Here is a 19,695-nt window from a genome sequence, read left to right as displayed (position 1 = left end):
CTTGTGGGTGAATGTAAGACGGGTATATAATATGGCATTGAGAGACGGCAACACAGCCTTTTGAGTTAATTCTTTTGTGTTCACAATGTAGATGTAAAAAGCCTACTAGGTTGCACACCTTGTGGGAATATTATAGTAAGTATAGGGTGATTAGGCACACAATTTCCTCTTAATGCTGCTGATGAAGTGAGGGGTTTATGTTTTATTTGGTTAGCAAAGGTAACAAAAAACTACCTTAATGGAGAAATTATAGGTGCTGAATCCTTGAGCAGGGACGCAAAAGACTTCAACAGGGAATCAGGTTCTCTGTTTTCCTCAACAGGGTTTATTCTTTTGGCTTAAAACCAATGATCTCGTCCCAGCCTTTCCGACAGGTCCTGACAATCCAGTCATGTTCATCATCATCTGAAGGGGTGGTGGGGGTGGTGACGAGACAAAGAAAGCATCGTCGGTAGTAATGCATCTGCTCAGAATGCCCTCGCCTTATCAAAATGTAAATGTACTGCCTTCAAGTCAATTCCGACTTATGGTAACCCTCTGAATAGGGTTTTCATGAAGCTGAGAGGCAGTGACTGGCCCAAGGTCACCCAGTGCGCTTCATGGCTGTGTGGGGATTCAAACCCTGGTCTCCCAGGTCATAGTCCAACACCTTAACCACTACACCACACTGGCTCTCCCCTTGCCTTATCAGACGTCCTTTTTGCCAAAGGGACAAAGGTGCATTAAAAAGGTGTTGTTTCAACCAACTACTTCCAGTGCATTCCTAGGGTTTGAGGATACATTTCTTGCCAGATGTTGGTCAGGATCAGAGCCAGAACATTATCTGAAAATTTTGAACGCATGGGAAGAAAAAACACAGAAGAAAACAATTTCAGAAAAACCGTAACACCTTTGAGGCTCTTGTTACAATAAAAACTAAGCCGGTATTTCAGGCAACGCATTAAAAAGAACAAAACACCTGTACCATTTTGTAGGTTTGTAAACTTGATTTAATCTACTTTTTTAAAAAACTGCTTAATTAATTTAATTTAAATCATTTTGCAAAGTGCCAGAGACGTTTATGTTTAAATCGGCCCTTGCCAAGATGGTGCCCTCCAGACGTTTTGGACTACAACTCCCATCAGCACCAGGATCATAAGGCCATGATAGCTGGGGCTGATGGGAGCTGCAGTCAAAAACGTCTGGAGGCACCAGGTTGGCAGAGCCTGGATTTAATCACTGAGATCTACCACATATTGTTAGAAGGCAATTCTTAATTATTTTCATTCAAACATTTTGAACCAGAAAGGTCTCAAAAAATACACCAATGTCTTTAACGCAACGATTAAAAATTGGCCCACATGGCTTCATCAACTAGTCTTAGTTGACTGAGCTATTTCGCTGACTAAAGGCCAAAGCCCTACTGTTCACCAGAAAATCCGACTGCCATCCCAGATTTATTGGCGCTGAAGCCTCCCTGGAGTCAATGAGGTTTGATTCTTCCTTCTCTAGGACTGCAGCCTTAATACGTGCGACCTCATTCCTTCTTTCATCCACAATTGTAAACAGATCTTATTCTCGGCTTGTGGTGAAGTTGTAGCGAATGCTAACGTGCTCCAATTCAAGCTCGGGAATTCTGTTCCATCGATTGCAAAGAGACTTGCTTTCAAATAAGCAAGCTTAGCATTGCAGCCGAGGTCAGAATCAACATCCTAACAATGAAGAAAAATCTACTTCAGGGCAAAATCCACCAGGAAGTTCTTAGGTACAAACTTCATTGAAATTAATGGAAATAATAAAGCTCTCTTGCAGCCCCTATTCATTTCAACTAGGCTCACTCCAGTGGAATGTGCCCTTTAAAAGTTAGCATTATATTACTGGAAAATGACATTTCTCTATCCACCCCCCTTCCCATGTTTAATTAAAAACTGTATCATAAAGAGACATCTTCTGAAATGACTGCACTATTTGCCCCATCAGTCTCCTGCCAGGAGGCTCAGGGCTACACTTGTGGGGTTTCTCCATTTCTTGTCTCTCAAACAACCCTGTGAGGAAGGCCAAGCTGGGAGGAGGTGGCTGGGCAAAGATTACCCAGTGAGCTTTGTGGCTGAGCAGGGATCTCCATTCAGACTTCTGTGGGTGCTGCACCCAGTCCACTAAACCACACTTGTCCTAAACCTCAGTGGTAGTAGTGCACCTGCTTTGCATGCAGAAGGTTCCTGCATTCTATCCTTGGCATCTCCCGGTAAGGCTGGGGAAGACCCCTATCTGAAATCTTGGCAAGCGGCTGCCAGTTAATGTAGACAGTATTGAACTAGATGGATGGATGAATGGCTGGAATCAGTATAAGGCAGCTTTCTCCAAAAGGGCTCAGTTATTAAGTAGACTAAAAGACCCCCTATTCCAGAGAAGTGCATCTTTACTGGTGTGTGGCCTGGTGCTACTAAGAAAAAGCCCTGAACAGAAAGGCTGAAGAAAGGCCTCTGCTCGGCTCAGGACCTTTGACAGCGATTATCCAAGGGCTGTTACGTCACACAAGTGAGGTTAAGGTTGCCTTTCACCTCTCCTTCAGACAAGCGATGCACACTAGAGAAAGGCTGCAAAACGTGGGATATCGCACAGCAGAGGCTTGCTTCAGATTTGGTAAGACAGTTCAACTGGAAGGTGAATTGGTGTTCACATTTAACATCTGGCAAGCTGTTTTGGTCACTATCAATGGGTGCAATCTTGACTAGCCAAAATGATGGAAAACAAGGCATCTTCTAAGCTCCCTTCTTGTGGCAGCAGAGCAAGGGTAGCCTCTCTCAGTCCAACAGACGACAGGCACGGAGAGGATCTATATGAAATGTCCATGTAAAGAAGCAAGAATGCCATTGAAATACCAGCTGAGGAAGTTAATGAGGGAGAGCTCTTGCCTTTGTGCCATTCTGGGGAGCTTCTCAAAGACATCCGATTGGCCACTGTGGGAAACAAGATGCTGGGCCAGACAGACCTTTTGGGCTCTTCTTGCACATCCTTAAGATGTGTTGCCCATGTCTTTGGATCAGAATCCATGGCTGAATCTGTGCAGAACAGCCTGAGACCTGCAGGGCTTTGGATACGTACAAAGAGGCTCAAACCTGTTAGAAACTAAAGAGTTAAAAAAGATGGGTTGAGCACCCTACTTCTGCCACCCTAAAGGAGAAGGCTGCCTGATAATCACTGTAGTTGCTGGGTATTTGAATCAGTGCAGCTGCAGCCTCTTCAGCAGTCACCCCTGAAACAAGGCAAACTGGGTTTATTGTACTGAACGAATGTTCAGGCTCCTCCTTGATTGTTTGTAATTGGCGGCCAGGGACTTAACAGCCTCTCGACCACCCTTTTTACACTCTACCTGACTGTGCAGCTAACAATTTAAATCACAGATGCTGATCTGGCTTGGCGGCAGCTGCTTGTTAACCACACCGATCTCCTTGTGCCATCCCCGGCGGCTTCCATAACCCTGCAACACCAGGGTGAGCAGGGACACTTGTGTTCCATCCATATTTAAAGCGGAATTAAAGCCTGGAGTTGTAATTACTATCTATATATAAGGCAATTGTTGGGTTATATTAATTTGAGCACCAAAGCACATCTTCACCTTCTTATGCGATTTCTTCTTTCTAAAAACGGTGGTGGCGGTGAGTCGAGCGGGGTGGGGAGAGAAAGAATACAAATACTCTTTAATCAACTGGAAATTATCATCCTGGTGCAATTAGGCAGCTCTCCACGTTGGGAATGAGAATCGCATCAGTGTTTTGTTTCCTCTTTTAAAAGTTCATTCTTTTTCCATTGCCCCCTATTCAGTGGCCCCAGTTCACGTCAAAGTAGGAGTCCTTTAGCTGGGGGCAGGGTGGGGGCGGGGCCTTTAGCCTGCGAAATGACAAAAGAAAGTTGCTTGCGCCAGGTAAAGACCTTTTTATGCTCCCAGGCATTTTAATTTTCTTAACCATTTTAATCTTTTAATCCGTATTTTTAATTTTTGTCGTATTTTGTTTTTGTAGTTTTTGTTGTTGTTTGTTTGTATATGTTTTTATGATTTTTATTATGATATATTGTATTTTATCTTGTTTGTTCACCGCCCTGAGAGCTATTCTGCTAAGGGCGGTATATAAATTGAAATAATAAATAATAAATAAATAAATAAAAGAGAAATGGACCCTCTCAGGCAAGCTTAGCAGTAAAAAAAGGAAAGCAATAGCAAACGCTCAAGAGATTCTAAACAAGCTCAAACAGTCTTGGCAAATGTCAAAAGACCAAGGGAAGGCCTGCCCAGGGCCCCAAGCAAGGTGGCTCCAAGCACCGGCTCCTCTCAAGGTCGGTTTTATCTCCCCAAAGCACAAGCTTGCTAGGGCAGCTGTTTTTCTCAGATGCTTGAGTCTACAGCAGATATGGGGACCTTTTTTGACTCTGCAGGTCAGATCCTTATCAGATCCTAGCCTCACGGGCCATATTTGACCAGTGGGTGGGGCTGCCCACCTGTCAATCATCAGACATCACAATGAGTTCAGGTGACTGGGCACTTTGAAGTCCCAAAGTCAGGACTTCAAAGCACCACACAGGGCCTGCAAAGAGCCCTGCACAATGCTTTAAAGTATTTGATCAGGGCTTTGGCTCTACTGCCCATCAGCTGAAGCCTGCTTTCTGCAAGCACTGGGTATGTGAGGAAGTTCCCTGTGGGTAATTCCCTCGCACAGGGAACTTCCTCACGGTTTTACTGCCCGTCAGTTGATGGTGAAGCCTGCTTTCTCTTGCCAGTGAATAATTGGGAGCGCATTTTAAGGCTTACGATTGTGTATTGGCAACTGCGTCTCTATGTGCCCCATATCTGATGTCAGGTATGGGGCAGGTGGGTGTGGTATGGAGGAAATGATCTCACGGGCCAAATCTGAACCCTTGGTGGGCCAAGTTTGACCTGTGGGCCGGAGGTTTCCCAACCCTGAACTACATCACCTGAAGAGGGAAGGGTGTATTGGTGAGGTGCACAACCCAGAGGCACGTGGCGCAGTCTGAACCAGCGGGAGCTGATCTGTGCAGGTATAAAAAGCATTTACCTTGAATGCCATTAAGTACAGCCTAGCAGGAGGCAAGACGGATGACATCCACCAGGAACAATTCAGGAAGGAATTATCCTGCTCAAACGTTCCCTGAAAAGCAAAGGGAGGCGTGCTACTTGGATGGCAGGTGTTGCTGAGTTTGAACTCAGAACCCTGTGGGTGAGGTGCTAGTTCCCTGCTCCCTGAGCCAGCAGGACCATGGTGTGGATGGGGGAGTTGTAGGCAGTTCAAGGCCAGACTTCTCCTGGGAGGAGGGGAAATCATCTGACATCAGGTGTAGCCAGTCTCCTGTTGCTTTCTGCTGCAAGCTTCCAAGATAGGCTGCACACGCTAAGTCTCATGGATGAAGGCCACCAAGTCCCCGAGAAGACCTGCAGTTTGGTCGGCAGAACAACTACTTTGCAGGAGGTCCCAGATTCCCATGTGGAACTGCTTCCAGTCATACTGAGCTACATAGACCAAAGGACGGGACTGGAACAAGACAGATTCTTACACCCGTGCGCTCTCTCTCTCAACCCACTCCCAGCTCGCTGCCACACTTCCGGCTTCCTTGCATGCCGGCTGCTCAGTCTCCACCTTGACCACCTTCTTGCCTGGTTGTCTGTTCCCCAGGTACTTTCTCATCCTCGGGCCTGAATGTCTGGCACAGGATGTTCCACCTCAGGCCCCCCAAAGACCTTGGGCTAGCCTTGGGCATAAAGAGGAGGCTCAGAGCCAGGGTGATCTTTGCAGCACAGCACTGGATCTGAATCAATCCTTACAGGCGTAAGAAGAGCCCTTCGAGGAACAAAGGTTCATCTAAGTCCAGCGTCCTGCTTCCCACTGCATCTTCCAGGAAGTTCAGAAGGAGGAAATGAAGAAGAAAGCCTCACCCATTGTCGCTTCCCTAGGAGCCGGCACTGAGTGGTATACTGCCTCTGAACCTGGAGGTTTCATCTAGCCATAATTGACAATTTTCATTAACAGACCTCCATGAATTTGTCAAACCGCCTTTTAAAGCCACCTAAGCCAGGAACCATCACCACATCTTCTGGCTGTGAAGTGATAAGTTAATGATGCCCTGTAACAAAGTTAATGATGAGGTCCTTTTTTCACTGTTGTCTATACTGAACCTACCGCCAATCAATTAAACCAAAGCTCTGGGTTTATGGGGAATGGAGGGCATGGGAGGAATCATTTTCTCTACACCACACATAATTTTACAAATCTCCTTCATGTACCCCCTTACCTTTACTCATAATTTTTCTAAACTAAAAAAACTCAGGCACTTAACCTCTTCCCTACACTTTCCCGATAGGTTTGTTGTACTATTAAAGACTGTGGATGTCCATCTTTGCCTTGCTTCTTATAAAAGAAATGTGGTAAATATGTCCTGTAAGACCTTGTAAAAATCCAGGATAAGTAAAAACAAACAAAATCACCAAGGTACGACAGTGATTTTTAGAAATCTCCTGTCAAAATAACGACCACCATTGAAAACACTTCTCTAGCCCAGGGACATGCCTAACTATTGAGTGCCACTCTTCCCCACAAGGCTGACAAGTGGAAACTATAAAATACTCAATTAACCTTCACCACCACAAGTGATGTTTCACCCTTTTGTTTTCATTTAACTTGTGTAATTCCAAATTGCCCATGAAAAGGAACTTCCCAGCCTGGGTGACATTTATTATGCTTGTTAATGTTTATGTGACACAGTTGCCGACAAGCTGTACGGTAGTGGCTTGTGTCACAATTGTCTATCTAAACATCTGCATCAGAAAGCTAAAGCCCACACACTCCCTGTTATTCTTGGCAAGCCAAGATTTGGAACTGAAGCCTTCGCAGGTATCGTAGCAGTAATTGTTTTAGGGTCCGGAAACCACAAGGATCCATATCTTGGCCAAAGATCCATCTTGCCCAGTACTGAGTTTCATTCTGTCCTGATTGGTAGAGGCCCAAGATCTTTTTAACTGGAAATGCCTGGTGATTGGACCAGGGACATTCCATGCTGAAAGCAGGGGCTCTACTATTAGGCTATGGCCCCTCCCCACAGTAGGTCTTCAGCTTTGGTCAGACCAGAGCGACCCTTTTATTGCTGCTGTTCAAAGGGAGGCCAAGAGTGGGCAATGTGAGTAACTCTGGCTGCCAAAGCTGGGGAGAGCTGCTTCAAAGAAGAGATATCTGTGGAAGTTGGTTGGAACAGATGGATTGATATCACTTCTATGATGCACACTGGAACAGGGGGTGGGCAGGGGATAGGTAATGCCTAATTACTCTCCGTCACATCGCCCCAGGGAGGCCCACTCTGGCAACCATCCACATTCAAAGGCACAGGTGTACATGCTGTCAGAAGGACGAGCCTGTAGGAGGGGAAAGACAGCAAGGAGAGAAAGTTTTGATGGCTAAATTATATTTTTAGAATACTTATATCCCACTTTCTAGCCCCAAGCGGCGCTCAAAACAACTTACAAAAGATTGAAAGGTTGTCACATAGAGGAGGGCCAGGATATCTTCTCGATCGTCCCAGAGTGCAGGACATGGAATAATGGGCTCAACTTGCAGGAAGCCAGATTTCGACTGGACATCAGGAAAAACTTCCTAATTGTTAGAGCCATATGACAATGGAACCAATGACCTAGCGAGGTAGTGGGCTCTCCGACACTAGAGGCCTTCAAGAGGCAGCTGGACAGCCATGTTGGGATTCCTGCATTGCGCAGGGGGTTGGACTTGATGGCCTTATAGGCCCCTTCCAACTCTACTATTCTATGATTCTCACAATTAAAAAAAATCACGTTTAGGTCTGATATCAGGTGGCCAGGATTACTTAGGCAGTATTTTCTGCCCTTCAGCCTGTGCTACTAGGCAGCCGAGCCTACTGTGGTCTCCTGAGGCAAGAGAATGGAACTCAGCAGCTGGCATGACAATGGGACCAGTGACCTAGGGAGGTGGTGGGCTCTCCAACACTGGAGGCATTCAAGAGGCAGCTGGACAGCCACCTGTCGGGTAGGCTTCAAGTTGGATTCCTGCATTGAGCAGGAGGTTGGACTCAATGGCCTTAGAAGCCCCTTCCGACTCTACAGTTCTATGAACTCACTCAGCCCATGATGGAGGCAAGTCTTCCCTTGGTGGTAGTTGCCAGGCAACAGCTGCCACTTACGTCCTCTGAGGCAAGAGAGCGTCTTGTCTCGGGCACCCTGCAAGGAGCACCACTCTCCCACAGCTACAATCCAGAGTTCTGGCATGCCCTTTCTGGCATGGAATTACAGCTGTGTTGGGAAGCTCTGCAAAAGGCCCCAGGAACAGAGCTGATGAAGAATCCCCTTGCCTCAAGAGGGGAGGAGAGAGAAGTGAGTAGCCTGGGGAGGGCTGCCTTGGCCAGCTGCTGGCAGATCCAGTTGAGGTGCCCCCTCCTCTCTCCAGCTGCCACTGCAGAGACCCATCCTGCCCCAAGAAGACCAGCGGGAAAGCAGTGGAGCCTGTCGTCAAGTTATCTGGCTGAAGACAACGACGTCAAAAGAGAACTTCTGCTTGAGCCAGCAACTAGGCTGGGTTTCTGGTGCTTGGAGATAACTGCTGCTTCAGCAGGGAGCTCTGAGACTTGGCCAAGAAAAAGTAAAGGCAGTTCTTCCGACTACTGAAACCCGTTTTAAGCTCTGGGGTAGACATATTTTGTGCATTCATATATTTCTGTTGTACATCTCCTCAGTCTCTCTCTCTCTCTCTCTCTTTTAAATGCAAGATATGAACACTTAGATTGGATGTGATTTGAAAGACTGCTTTGCTTCTTATGTGAAAAGCTCTGCTTTTAGGAAAATAAAGAAAAAGTTACGTCTCTTGCTAAAGGGTGCCAAGTTGCCCCTGTTGAGCCTTGGAGAGGTGCTGGCAGTTGGAGCAGGCAGGACCATGGGGAAGGCCCAAGGCTCTCATCTGGACGGTCAGCCATTTAGATCTCACGTCATGGATGGGAAGCCTAGCCCAGGATGTAAGGCATTCCACAGCAGCGTTTGCCAAGCTGGCGCCCTTCAGATGTTTTGTCTCCCCGAGGAGGTTCGCCTGGCGCCGACACTATCATCCTTTCGGCGCCAGGTTAAAACCTTCCTCTACTCCGAGGCATTTTAATTTTTTGTTAATGATTGTAATGTTTGTAATTTGATTTTAGCCTTTGCTGTTTTTAGATTGTGAAATTTGATTTTAGACTGATGTTTTTGTATTATATTGTATTTTATTGTATCTATGTTCACCGCCCTGAGAGCTATTGCTAGTCGGGCGGTATATAAGTTTTAAAAATAAATAAATAAAATAAATAATAAATTTGGACTTACCACTCTGCAAGTCCAAAATGGCCATGCTGCCTGGGGCTGCTGGGAAGTTTATTTAGTTATTACATTTATACCTCGCCTTTCTTTTCATGCTAGAAACCCAAGGCGTCTTCCATATGGTTCCCAGGCGGTCTCCCATCCATGCATTGACCAGACCTGACCCTGCTTAGCTTCAGCAGGGTGCTGGCCTCATGTGCCTTCAGGCCATAGTGGTTGTCCAAAATACGTGGAGGACAGCAGATTTTGGACTACCACCTCCCAGCAGCCTCTGCTCAAAGACCACTACAGGCACTTCTCAATGGCAGGGACATTAAACAGAGTCAGCCCAATGGTCCACCTGGCCAAGAACTGTCTACTCTTGGGTCTTGGGCAGAGAGAAGTCTGCCCTGTCATCTGCTACCTGTTCTCCTTTTAACCAGCGAAGCCAGGAGTTGAACCTAGGCCTGAAAAAACATGATGTCTAGCGACTGAGCCATATAGCCACACTCTAAATGTTTCCTAATGGATACAATCTCACTGCAGTAAAACAACTGAGACTGCACAGCAGAAACCAGAGGAAGAGTCCACAGCACAGTGGAGAGCTCCTGCTCTGTTTGGAGAAGGTCCCAGGTTCAATCCCAATGGCACCACCCAGTCGAGACTCTAAAGAGCCACTGCCAGTCAGAGGAAACAATACTGGGTGATATGGAGACATAGGCTGACTAGCTGGCATTAAGCAGGTTCCAGAACTACCAAGCAGAGGTTTCTGGCAGGTATGTTAATGCACTGAACGGTAGTGTTCTTTTCACCTGTCCATCCCTGGAAGGCCCAGCCCTGGCAGAAAATGATCAATGAATCGACAACAAACTATATCATGTTAAAAACAGAAACAGAAACCACCCATGTCCCATCGCCATCATCTCCTCTCTTCACACTGCTACGTGATGGAAACCAGCAAAACAATTGGCACAGTTTGTTTTGTTCTGTGCCCAGGAGCAGAGACTAAAAGTGCTCAAAATTAATTTCTGCAAAAGCTGAACATTCTTGCAAACAGGTCTGGCGCCCATTCCTCGAAGAATACACTGATTACCAACAATTTCTCAGGGCTTGCCACAAACATTATGTCTTTTGTTGTGCAAAAAAAAACACAAAAAACCAGAATCAACCATCTGGCAAATGCCCCAGAGCTAAAATCTTTCACACGGGTTATAATTCACAATGATTAAATATACAAAAGCAAGTAAGAGTTATAGCATAGCATGTTAAAATACAAAATAAAAAAAATAAGCAGCAAAGGACTTACATTGATTGATCAAAAACCCTAAAGTATTTTGTTTATAAAGTGACTAAAGAACCAGATTTATTTATTTATTTATTCATTCATTCTTTTCTAGAGAGCCATTAAAGAGTTCATATCCGTAGAAGTCGACCCTCCTCTGAATTTGGAACAGCAATGAAGAAAAAGGCAACTGGCGTATAAATGACTAAATTGTTCTGTGTTTCAAGGGCCACTTTAAGCTCCACTTTCTAAAGACACAGGTGTGCTCTCGGGAGCCTCTGGAGGGAGTGAAGGCACATGCCAGCTCAAGCAAGGCAGAAATAAGGACTTGGCCTTCATGTTGCATGCGTGGAATTGAAATGAAGGCACTCTCACTCTGGAGAGCAGCAGCAAAAGCTGAAATGTCCAGATTCAGACAGAGGCCCAGTCTACATGTAACAATAAGCCATGGTGTGAAATAAGCCATGGCTTACTATGAGTGAGTAGTGTGCTTGTGCATATTGCTCATTCAACCTACCCCCTCCTTCCTATGTCGCAATGGGAGGAAACAAACCAGAGCGGTGGCTTATTATGTGCAAACCAGCACCTGTGGTTCAAACAAACCATGAGCAGTATGCCAAGAACAAACCTTGTTTCCCACTTGTGATTGTTTGGAGAGAAACAAACTTTAAACACTGGGTCGTACATAAAGCTAAGCAGGGCTCTGTTTTTCCCACTCTGGGTACAACACAGGGAGGAAAGGAGCGGGTGCGAATGAGCATCATGCACCAGTGTGCTGCCTGTTCACGGTAAACCATAGCTTATAACTTTCTGATTGTGGGCAATCTGGAGGGAGAGAAGAGGCAGCTATAACGGAAGGACATTCACATATGGCCTTGGCTAGGGCCATAGCCACCAGATGCTCCTTTTAGAGGAAGCCACATCACTAAGTGGCAATGCTTTGCATGCAGATCCTAGATTCAGACTCCAGCTACTCCAGGCAGGGATGGGAATCTCCCGTCTGCAACTCTGAAGAGCCGCAATACTGGAGGAGATGGACCAGTGGTTTGACTCAGTATAAGGCAGCTTCCTCTGTCCCTTCAGACTCTTCAGATATGTGCGAGATTCCTCAGATCCTCTTTTCCCATTAACTCTTCACTCTCCAAAGCCTTTTCCTCAGCCTCTTCCATTTATCCTCTAAACAGGCTCCTGTTTTTCACACTGCTTCCTTCAGTCACCATCCTAGTAGGTGTGCTGCCACTTAGCTACATCTGGAGCTTGGAAAAGTTATTTTTTTGAACTACAGCTCCCATCAGACCCAGCCAGCATGGCCACTGGATTGGGCTGATGGGAGTTGTAGTTCAAAAAAGTAACTTTCTCAAGCTCTGGCTACATCCTGTAACCAACAGGCTACCAACCTCGAATTTCTGACTCTGTTCCCCTCTTCCTGCCACAGGCACCCAGATTCTTCTGCCCTTAGTTCTCCCGTGAGCTATCCTGACCTAATCAACTTTTTCTTGCTCTCACAGAGGATGAGCTGCATTTTTAGTCAGCATTCAAACACTGAACGTTTCCCCTCAGCAGTTAAGAATGTTGGTGAACATTCTGCAACGTTGCACTCTGTCTTCTGTCATTGGCCGGATATCTAAGGCCACTGGCAAGCTGCACCCCTTGCCTCCCAGGAATAACATCAAGGGATGGTGCAAGGAGGGGACTAACCTGGCTTCCTCCTTCTGTCCACTCACCTCTCCTTGCTGTCTTGTCTTTTTAGTTTGTAAGCCTCATAACAGGGACCGTTTCCCCCCTCTCTTTTTTAATGATGTCAGCTGCTTCATAAGACAATAACTGGTTGAAAAGCGGAATAAAAATACAGCAAATAGATAAATTAACTAACTCCTAACTAAGGAAACCTGCCTATCCATTTTTGTATGATGGCATGCTTCTTCTATTAAGCAATAGCAAAGACCCACTCAGGACTCATCTTCCTCTGTTCTTTAGAACAACGTTCTCCACCCTCTGGTGAGTGCCATTGCCAGGCAGGCCCCAGGGGTCTCCTTTCCTCCACTTTGCAACAAAAGTTCTGTGATCTCAAGGGGTGGTGGGGAGGCAAAGAGAAATCCGGCCTGGTCTCCTCGAACCCAGCTCTTTAGGAAAATGGCAGCATTTCAGCAAACCTACCGGGTTTTTTGCCAGAGGTTTCTGAACGCTTCCTGCCATCTGCTTTTGATGCTTCCAAGACCTGGCCCGCAGCCTGACGGGGTTTTCCTGCCTTTCCTGTAAAGGAGCATTCCTGGATCTGTTCCCTCTCGCTCCTGGCCGCTTCTTTCGCACACAGCCCGGCTATTTCCCCACCTATTTTGTCACCTCTGTGGCCTTGAGCCTCGAACGACTTCTCTTGGGGCTACTGGAGTTCCTCTGATGTCAGACAAGTCCTGGCTCTTTCAATTGTGTTGGTGCCCTTAAAGGAAGGGATGGACTCCTGAGCTGCATCCCATCTTCACACCCATGTCCTCAAAACGAGAGGAGCCTGGGGGCCCTCCTAGACGCTCCAGCGACAATCGCTTTGCAAAACGGGGCATATACAATGGGCCATTTAACTGGGGCTGATTCCGTCAGTAAGTTTATAGTAATAAAGTGTAACAAAGGAGAGTTCAAAGCGGAGATTAAAAAAGAAAAGGAATTCCTAGGCGTTCCCGCCTGGGTTGATCTGTCTGGGTTCCTGTGTTTTTGGAAAGTGTGTGCTTATCGTACTCATCAGCAGAGCCACGGCATTCCAGTGTTTTGGGCTGGTGCCACCAGTAGCCATTTAGATCAGCTTGTGTTTAGGGTTTGGAAGTAGAAGTTATGCCACAAATACGACCTTGGGGCAGACATACCTGTTGTTGTTATTTAGATTAAACTTATTAAATTCATATCCTGCCCTTCCTCCCAAAGGGGCCTTATCCCCCTTCATTTGGTACTAAGGCCACTAAGAGCCATGTGGTGTAGTGGATAGAGACCCAGGTTCAAATTCTTGCTTAATCGTGAAGATCATCAAGTGACACCGTTCAAGGCTGGTAAGGGCAATCCCATACATGCTGCTCTGAGCAATTTGGAGGGAAGGTAGGATGCAAATGTTAAAAATAAAATCCTGAAGCGAGTGTTTCCTGGCTCATGGTAAACTATAGTTTGACGAAATGTCAGAATGGGCAAACTATGGTATGCTCTTGTACAGCGGTCTGCAGGTCTTGTGGGATTTCAGGTCATATGACTCCTGCTGGGAGGAAAGGCGGGATATAAATCAAATAATAAATATCACAGATGATGGGCTGCAACTCTGGGTCCCACAGAAGTTAATGGCGATCTTCTCAGCCTTCACTAAGATGTTTTGGACTATAACGCCCATCAGCCCTAGCCAATGTGGGCTTGCTCGCTGAGACTGATGGGAGTTATAGTGCACATCTGGAGGGCACCAGCTTGATGAAGGCTGGACAAAGTAAGCACATAATTATTGTAGTCCCAATCCGATCAATACCTGCATTCCTCAGAAACCGGCGCATATAATCGACAACCACTCTGGTTTTGGGGTTATAGAAGCCATCACCACAGTCGTAGCAGCCTGCTGGGATGATCCGAGGAGGATCCAGGTTTGTAAGCTGGGAAATGCCTTGAAAGAGATTGATATCAGAATATGAAAAAGGTCACTTTAAATATCCAAGCCTTCAAAAAGAAGAACCAATTAACAATAATTTGCAACAGGGATCATGGCAACTTGTGGGATCCTGATCCAGAGCTTTGAAGGGCTCCAACGTACATCTGAAGTGCCTTGTTAACACAGGCTTCATCATTCATGTCAATGGCTGGGGAAAAGCCCTCTGTGACAGCAACTGCTGTGGGCAGCAGAAACAGAGGAGTGGGAGCAAATATGAGGAACGAAGAGGCAGAGGCTTATTGGTTAGTTGCTGATAACCCCAGCAGGCTTGGTAGGTCTGAAGAGGCCCATGAAGGCTAGTGCTTCTCAGATATTAATTCATGGAGCTGGTCTGTTTCATCTACAAACACAACAAAGGCAGTACCTGCTGGCTTCAGGCCCTTGCAGATTTCTGTATAAAACCTTCTGTCGTAGCCATCGCAATAATGCCATCGGTCGTCTTTGTACTCCAAACCATCTGCAAAAGTGTATTTCCCCTGCAAGAGAAAGTTCAGGGTTTAGAACAGCTCTGTTGGATCAGGACAAAGTGTGCTGCTTCCCAAAGTGATTGACCAGCTGCCATTGAGAAGCCCACAAAAAGCGTAGGAAGGCAACAGTTCTCTCCTAGCACATGGTATTCAGAGGTGAATCCCTGTGAACACAGAGGCTCCATGCAGCTCTCATGGGTAATGGGTGCTGTTGACAGACCCACCTAAGAATGTTAAGAGCAGCCCTCCTAGATCAGACCAAAATTCCATATAAGACCAGGCATTCTCTTTTTCCACAGTGGTCAGGCAGACACCACTGAGAAGCCCACAGGCAGGGCAAGAAGGCAAGGGATTTCCTCAATGTTCATGTATTGTATTCTGATTTAAAGACCACCCAGTTTCCCCAAGGGTCAGTGATGCTCGTGTTATGTCCTTGGCTCACGAGAATATTGGGGGTTAGATTGCATGGAGAACAGGAGCGATACATCAACACAATAAAACAAGCAAACAAGGATGGGGGACTGGCCGGTAAAAGAAAAAACAGCAGATAAAAGCACCAGAAAGGCAATTAAATAAGATTGGATATCAATGAAAGACATTAAAGGCAGAACATTTATTCCACTATTATTCCACTTCAAACAGTCATGGCTTCCCTCAAAGAATCCTGGAAGAGTAGTTTGTGAAAGGTGCTGGAAGCTGTTAGAAGACTCCTGTTCCCCTCACAGAGCTCCAAACGAGTTTCCTGGAAAGAGGAAATTACTGTTAAACCACTATGGCAGATTGTAATTCTGTGAGGAGAATAGGGGTCTCCTAGCAACTCTCAGCACCCTTCACAAACTACACTTCCCAGGATTCTTTGGGGGAAGCCATGACTGTTTAAAGTGGAATAATAGTGGAATAAATGTCTGGTGTGAATGTGGCCCAGGGTAGCACCTAAAGCAGGGGTTCCCAAACTGGACCACCAGTGCTACATGAGCTTCATTCAGGTGATCTGTGGTATGTCTGTGGACTTGTGGTTGATGACAGAAGGCGGCACATCCACCACATGAAATATTCATATTGATTTGTAACTATATTCTTATTTCTTCTTTTTATTCCTTATATTGTATTTCTTGAATTACAGTCTGAATTCTATGGAACTCAAATTGTAATACAAAAATATAATTTAAAGGAAATAAAAGAAGCAATACAAGGACAATTAAAAATCACACAGCACATTACAATGGCCACAACAGATAGGATAAAAATCATGAGGTGACCCACCAAGACTCTTAGCAATTTTCAAGTGGCCCATGGGGAAAAAAAGTTTGGAACCACTGACCTAATGGATGAGGCACCAGATGGAGAGAGAGATCCATGATTTGGTTGCCATCACCGAAAAGACTCTGTCTCTGGTAGCAAGCCACCTGCCTAGCTTCTGAAGATGGGAGTGCCTGCAGAGGGGCTTCCAAAACAGAACTCAGCTTAACCTTCCCCAACCTGGTGCCCTCAGGTTGTTTGGGCCTACAAATCCCATCAGCCTCAGCTGTGTGGCTAGAGCCGATGGAGGCTGCAGGCCAAAACAGCTGGAAGGCACCAGGTATGGGAAGGCTGCTTTAGATGTACTGTGGAGCCCTAGTGGTTTACCTCTATGGATATTCCATTGTCCCAAGTCCCTTCGTACTTGCTTCCGCTGGGAAAGTACAAGACCCCTTTGCCGTGAAACATCCCATCTTTCATCTCACCCATGTACTTGGTTTCTGTTGGGAGGGTGTAAGCGCCCGTGCCTTCCAACCTGCAGAAAAGCCCACAGGGAGAATCTGAAGAAGTGGGTTTAACATAACCAACTAAGGATTCAGACAGTTTTGATTAGGAGCCTCAACATGCACACTTAAGAGAGAAGCTGATAGGGCTGTTTTTTTCTATACCACTTCTCTATTAAAACATCCAGAGAGGTTTACAATTAAAAAAAAAGGAGGGGAATAATCATAAATAATGTAAGCAGCAGCAGCAGCAGAAGCAGCAACAAGAGGAAGTCTAAGATCAGATTTAAAAAATAGAGACAGCAAACCAATTGAAGCAGCAACAAACCAGCCATTAGAAGCCTTGGAGAATAACAAGGATAAAAGGGTCAGTGCCATTCAAATCTGCCTCATGGCATTCTGTAACCAGGGATCTGCCACAGAAAAGTCCCTATTCCCGTCATCTGAAGGCAAGGGTGCCTGGATGAGAACCTTGGAAATAGATCTCAAATTTCAAGCAGGTTTATATTTAAATGCCATGCCATCCTTCAAATGTGCTTCCATCTTCAAGTCACCAGAGCTTCGCAGAACAAAGGGGATATCTCTTACTTAGAGCACCCCAATATGGCAAGCCCCTTGGATTTAAGTCAACAGAGCTCTACAGATGAGTTTACCAGGGACACGGAGGATGCATCTGCTTATTTTGCCCCAGTTTTATATTTGCGGGTTGTGTTTTTTTCCTGCTCTCCGCCACGGCCGAGCACATTAAAACACATAAAGAATATATTTATAGGTAAATATAGCTCAATGGTATGTGCTAAGTGGTATTGCTGCCCTGGGCTCCTGCCGGGAGGAAGGGTGGGATATAAATCAAATAATAAATAAAAAGGTAAATATTCATAGCAATGTGCTGTGATTGGTGCCAAGTCATACCATATCGCAGCCTTTCCTAACCTGGTACCCTTCAGCTGTTTTGGACTACAACCCCCATCAGCCCTAGCCAGCATTGGGTTGATGAGAGGTATAGTCCAAAACAGCTGGAGGGCACCAGGTTGGGGACAGCTGTCTTACTGTATGCATGCTTTATGACCTGTGGTTACAACATTAAAGTATCTTACTTACTGTATGCTCTGTCAGAGTGATGTGGATGCAGTTATTGTTAATGGAGGGAAGGCTACTTCCTCACCTTCTATATTCTACCTATGGCTCCCCCCCCCCAAATTTTGGCTGTTCTGCTACCCATATATATTTCATGCCATAAGGGTGTCTCAAGTTCTGTTGCTGCAGCAGGGGTCTGGGGTCCTCAGCCTTTTTGAGCATGGGACATGTTTAGAAATCTAAGCAATTGTCATGGGTACCACAAAATACCCATTTCGCAGAACAAAAACTGTTGATGCTCAGAGGCCCTTTCCCAAACAACAGGCAAAAATCTACAACCCCTCTCCCACGCGAAACAAATTAAAACACATGGACACTCCCCCCCAAAAGTAGACAACAAATCACTGTTAGACTGTTAATGTGACGGTAAGATATGACCATTTGATTAAATAATTTGTATTATTGGATTTATGATACATATGTAGAGAATGGATTAACAAAGCAGAATAAAATTTATGGAATAATTATTTCAATCAACACCTGCAGTAATTAATTAATTTGGAATTCATTGTGATTACGATGAATAATATCTTAGCTACGATTATTATGTTAATGCCACAACAGTTACTATTGATATTATTGTCTATTAGCCGTATTGTTATCAAAAATTAGATTTTGTAAATTAATAATAGTAATACAAAAGCAGACAATACCACTCCCCAAAAGCAGGCAGCCTCCTCTGAACAACAGCAATAAGTAAAAAACAAACACCCCCTCTCATTTGAAAATAAAAAAGGGAGGGCAGCAGGCTTGCATGAGCCCTAAACAGAGTGTCTGAGAGTGCTGTGGTGCTCACGGGTGCTATGTTGAGGACCCTCCCACTCCATCATAAATGCACCATAAATTGCTAGATGTACAATTAAATATAACAATGCCCTTTCCTGCACACTTGGAGCTAGGCTTAGGTTTGTATCCAAATGCTAGTCCTACTCAAAGCAGACCCATTGAAGTTAATGATTAACTTGGGTTTATTATTTTCATTAGGTCTGAGACATATAACTTGGCAGGATACAACCCTTACGCTGCGCTTACCTGGAAGGAAGGAAGCCCCACTGAATTCAATATAATTTACTTAGTAGATATGGTTAGGATTGTGCTGTAAAACTGCATCTGTCATAGCAGAATAAATAATAATAATAGGCAACATCTAACTCAAGTCACACTCGAGTATGCCTAATATTGGATATCATCCAATAATTATTTATTTCAATTATATCAAAATTTCTATTCTACCCTTCTAGCGCCCATGGGGGTGGGCTATTTCAGACATTACATCCTACTTTTTTATTTTTTTGAAACGTGTTTTATTTTATAGAGAGAAACAAGCAATACTAAAATCGCAACAATAAAAGTTAAAAGCACATTTAATTAATTAATTTTGTATCCCGCCTTCCTCCGGGGGGGGGCAAACAAAGGACAAAACACTAAAAACATCTCAAAAACAAAACACCTTGGAAACATCTTTTTAAAATATAAATCTTTAAAAAGCAGACGCAGACCGGGTTAAAGCCTCGTTTTGCTGACATAAAACGCACAGGGATTTTATGACGTTCACACGTCACGGTTTACACGGCAAGCCACCCCGGGATGAGGAGGATGAAAGACGATTCTTTTAACATTAACAACGACAACAACAACTTCACAAATGCTTTCTGGGAAGCATTTCCCGCTCCTAAACCGTCCTGCGCGGCTGCCCCCGTGTTGTCCTCCTCACACACACGGGAGAAGAATCCTTCACACGTAGCGTTTGGCTTTGAACACGGGAGTCACTTTCCGAGAGGGGGACGAGGAGGCCCCCGTTTTGCGCCCCGCTTGACCCTCCGTCTCCCTCCCCACCTGCCGTTGACGCGCTCCCCGCGGTAGGAGCTGCCGGTATAGTCCATGCCCGCTCCACAGCGGGTAGGCCCTGCCGGCTACTCGAGTGGACCCGCGGCGAGCGTCCGTCACTATGGCAACAAAGCCACTCCGCAGCCGGAGAGGAGGAGTGGGCGTGGCCGACTCGGGAAGGGGCGTGGCCATCGCGCCGAGCAATCCGAGGAGGAAGAAAGCTGTTTCAGCCATTCCCC

At 45.6% G+C, this 19,695-nt stretch overlaps 1 protein-coding gene across 6 annotated transcripts; it reads right to left on the bottom strand.

Moving 5' to 3' along the window:
- Positions 1-198: 198 nt before the first annotated feature.
- MORN5 (MORN repeat containing 5) lies at positions 199-19,588 on the bottom strand. Of its 6 annotated transcripts, none has more exons than XR_009759763.1 (6): positions 19,466-19,588; positions 16,377-16,524; positions 14,648-14,759; positions 14,107-14,238; positions 3,599-3,870; positions 417-823 (listed from the first exon to the last, which is right to left on the bottom strand). XR_009759763.1 is itself a non-coding variant. In XM_061604213.1 (6 exons), exons 1-6 carry the CDS (start codon positions 19,510-19,512, stop codon positions 820-822), a joined length of 465 nt encoding a protein of 154 aa, XP_061460197.1. In that variant the 5' UTR covers positions 19,513-19,588; the 3' UTR covers positions 417-819. The 6 variants fall into 6 exon arrangements, 5 of the variants coding, with proteins under 5 accessions (XP_061460196.1, XP_061460200.1, XP_061460197.1 ...); XM_061604213.1 differs by having other exon boundaries at positions 3,599-3,620; XM_061604212.1 differs by lacking the exons at positions 417-823; positions 3,599-3,870 and adding an exon at positions 199-405.
- Positions 19,589-19,695: the final 107 nt, after the last annotated feature.

This window comes from Rhineura floridana, chromosome 20, assembly GCF_030035675.1.
Source record: "Rhineura floridana isolate rRhiFlo1 chromosome 20, rRhiFlo1.hap2, whole genome shotgun sequence".
Classification (NCBI taxonomy): domain Eukaryota; kingdom Metazoa; phylum Chordata; class Lepidosauria; order Squamata; family Rhineuridae; genus Rhineura; species Rhineura floridana.
The sequence above is the reverse complement of the archived record's forward strand: the minus strand, read 5'-3'. Positions and strand labels throughout refer to the sequence as shown.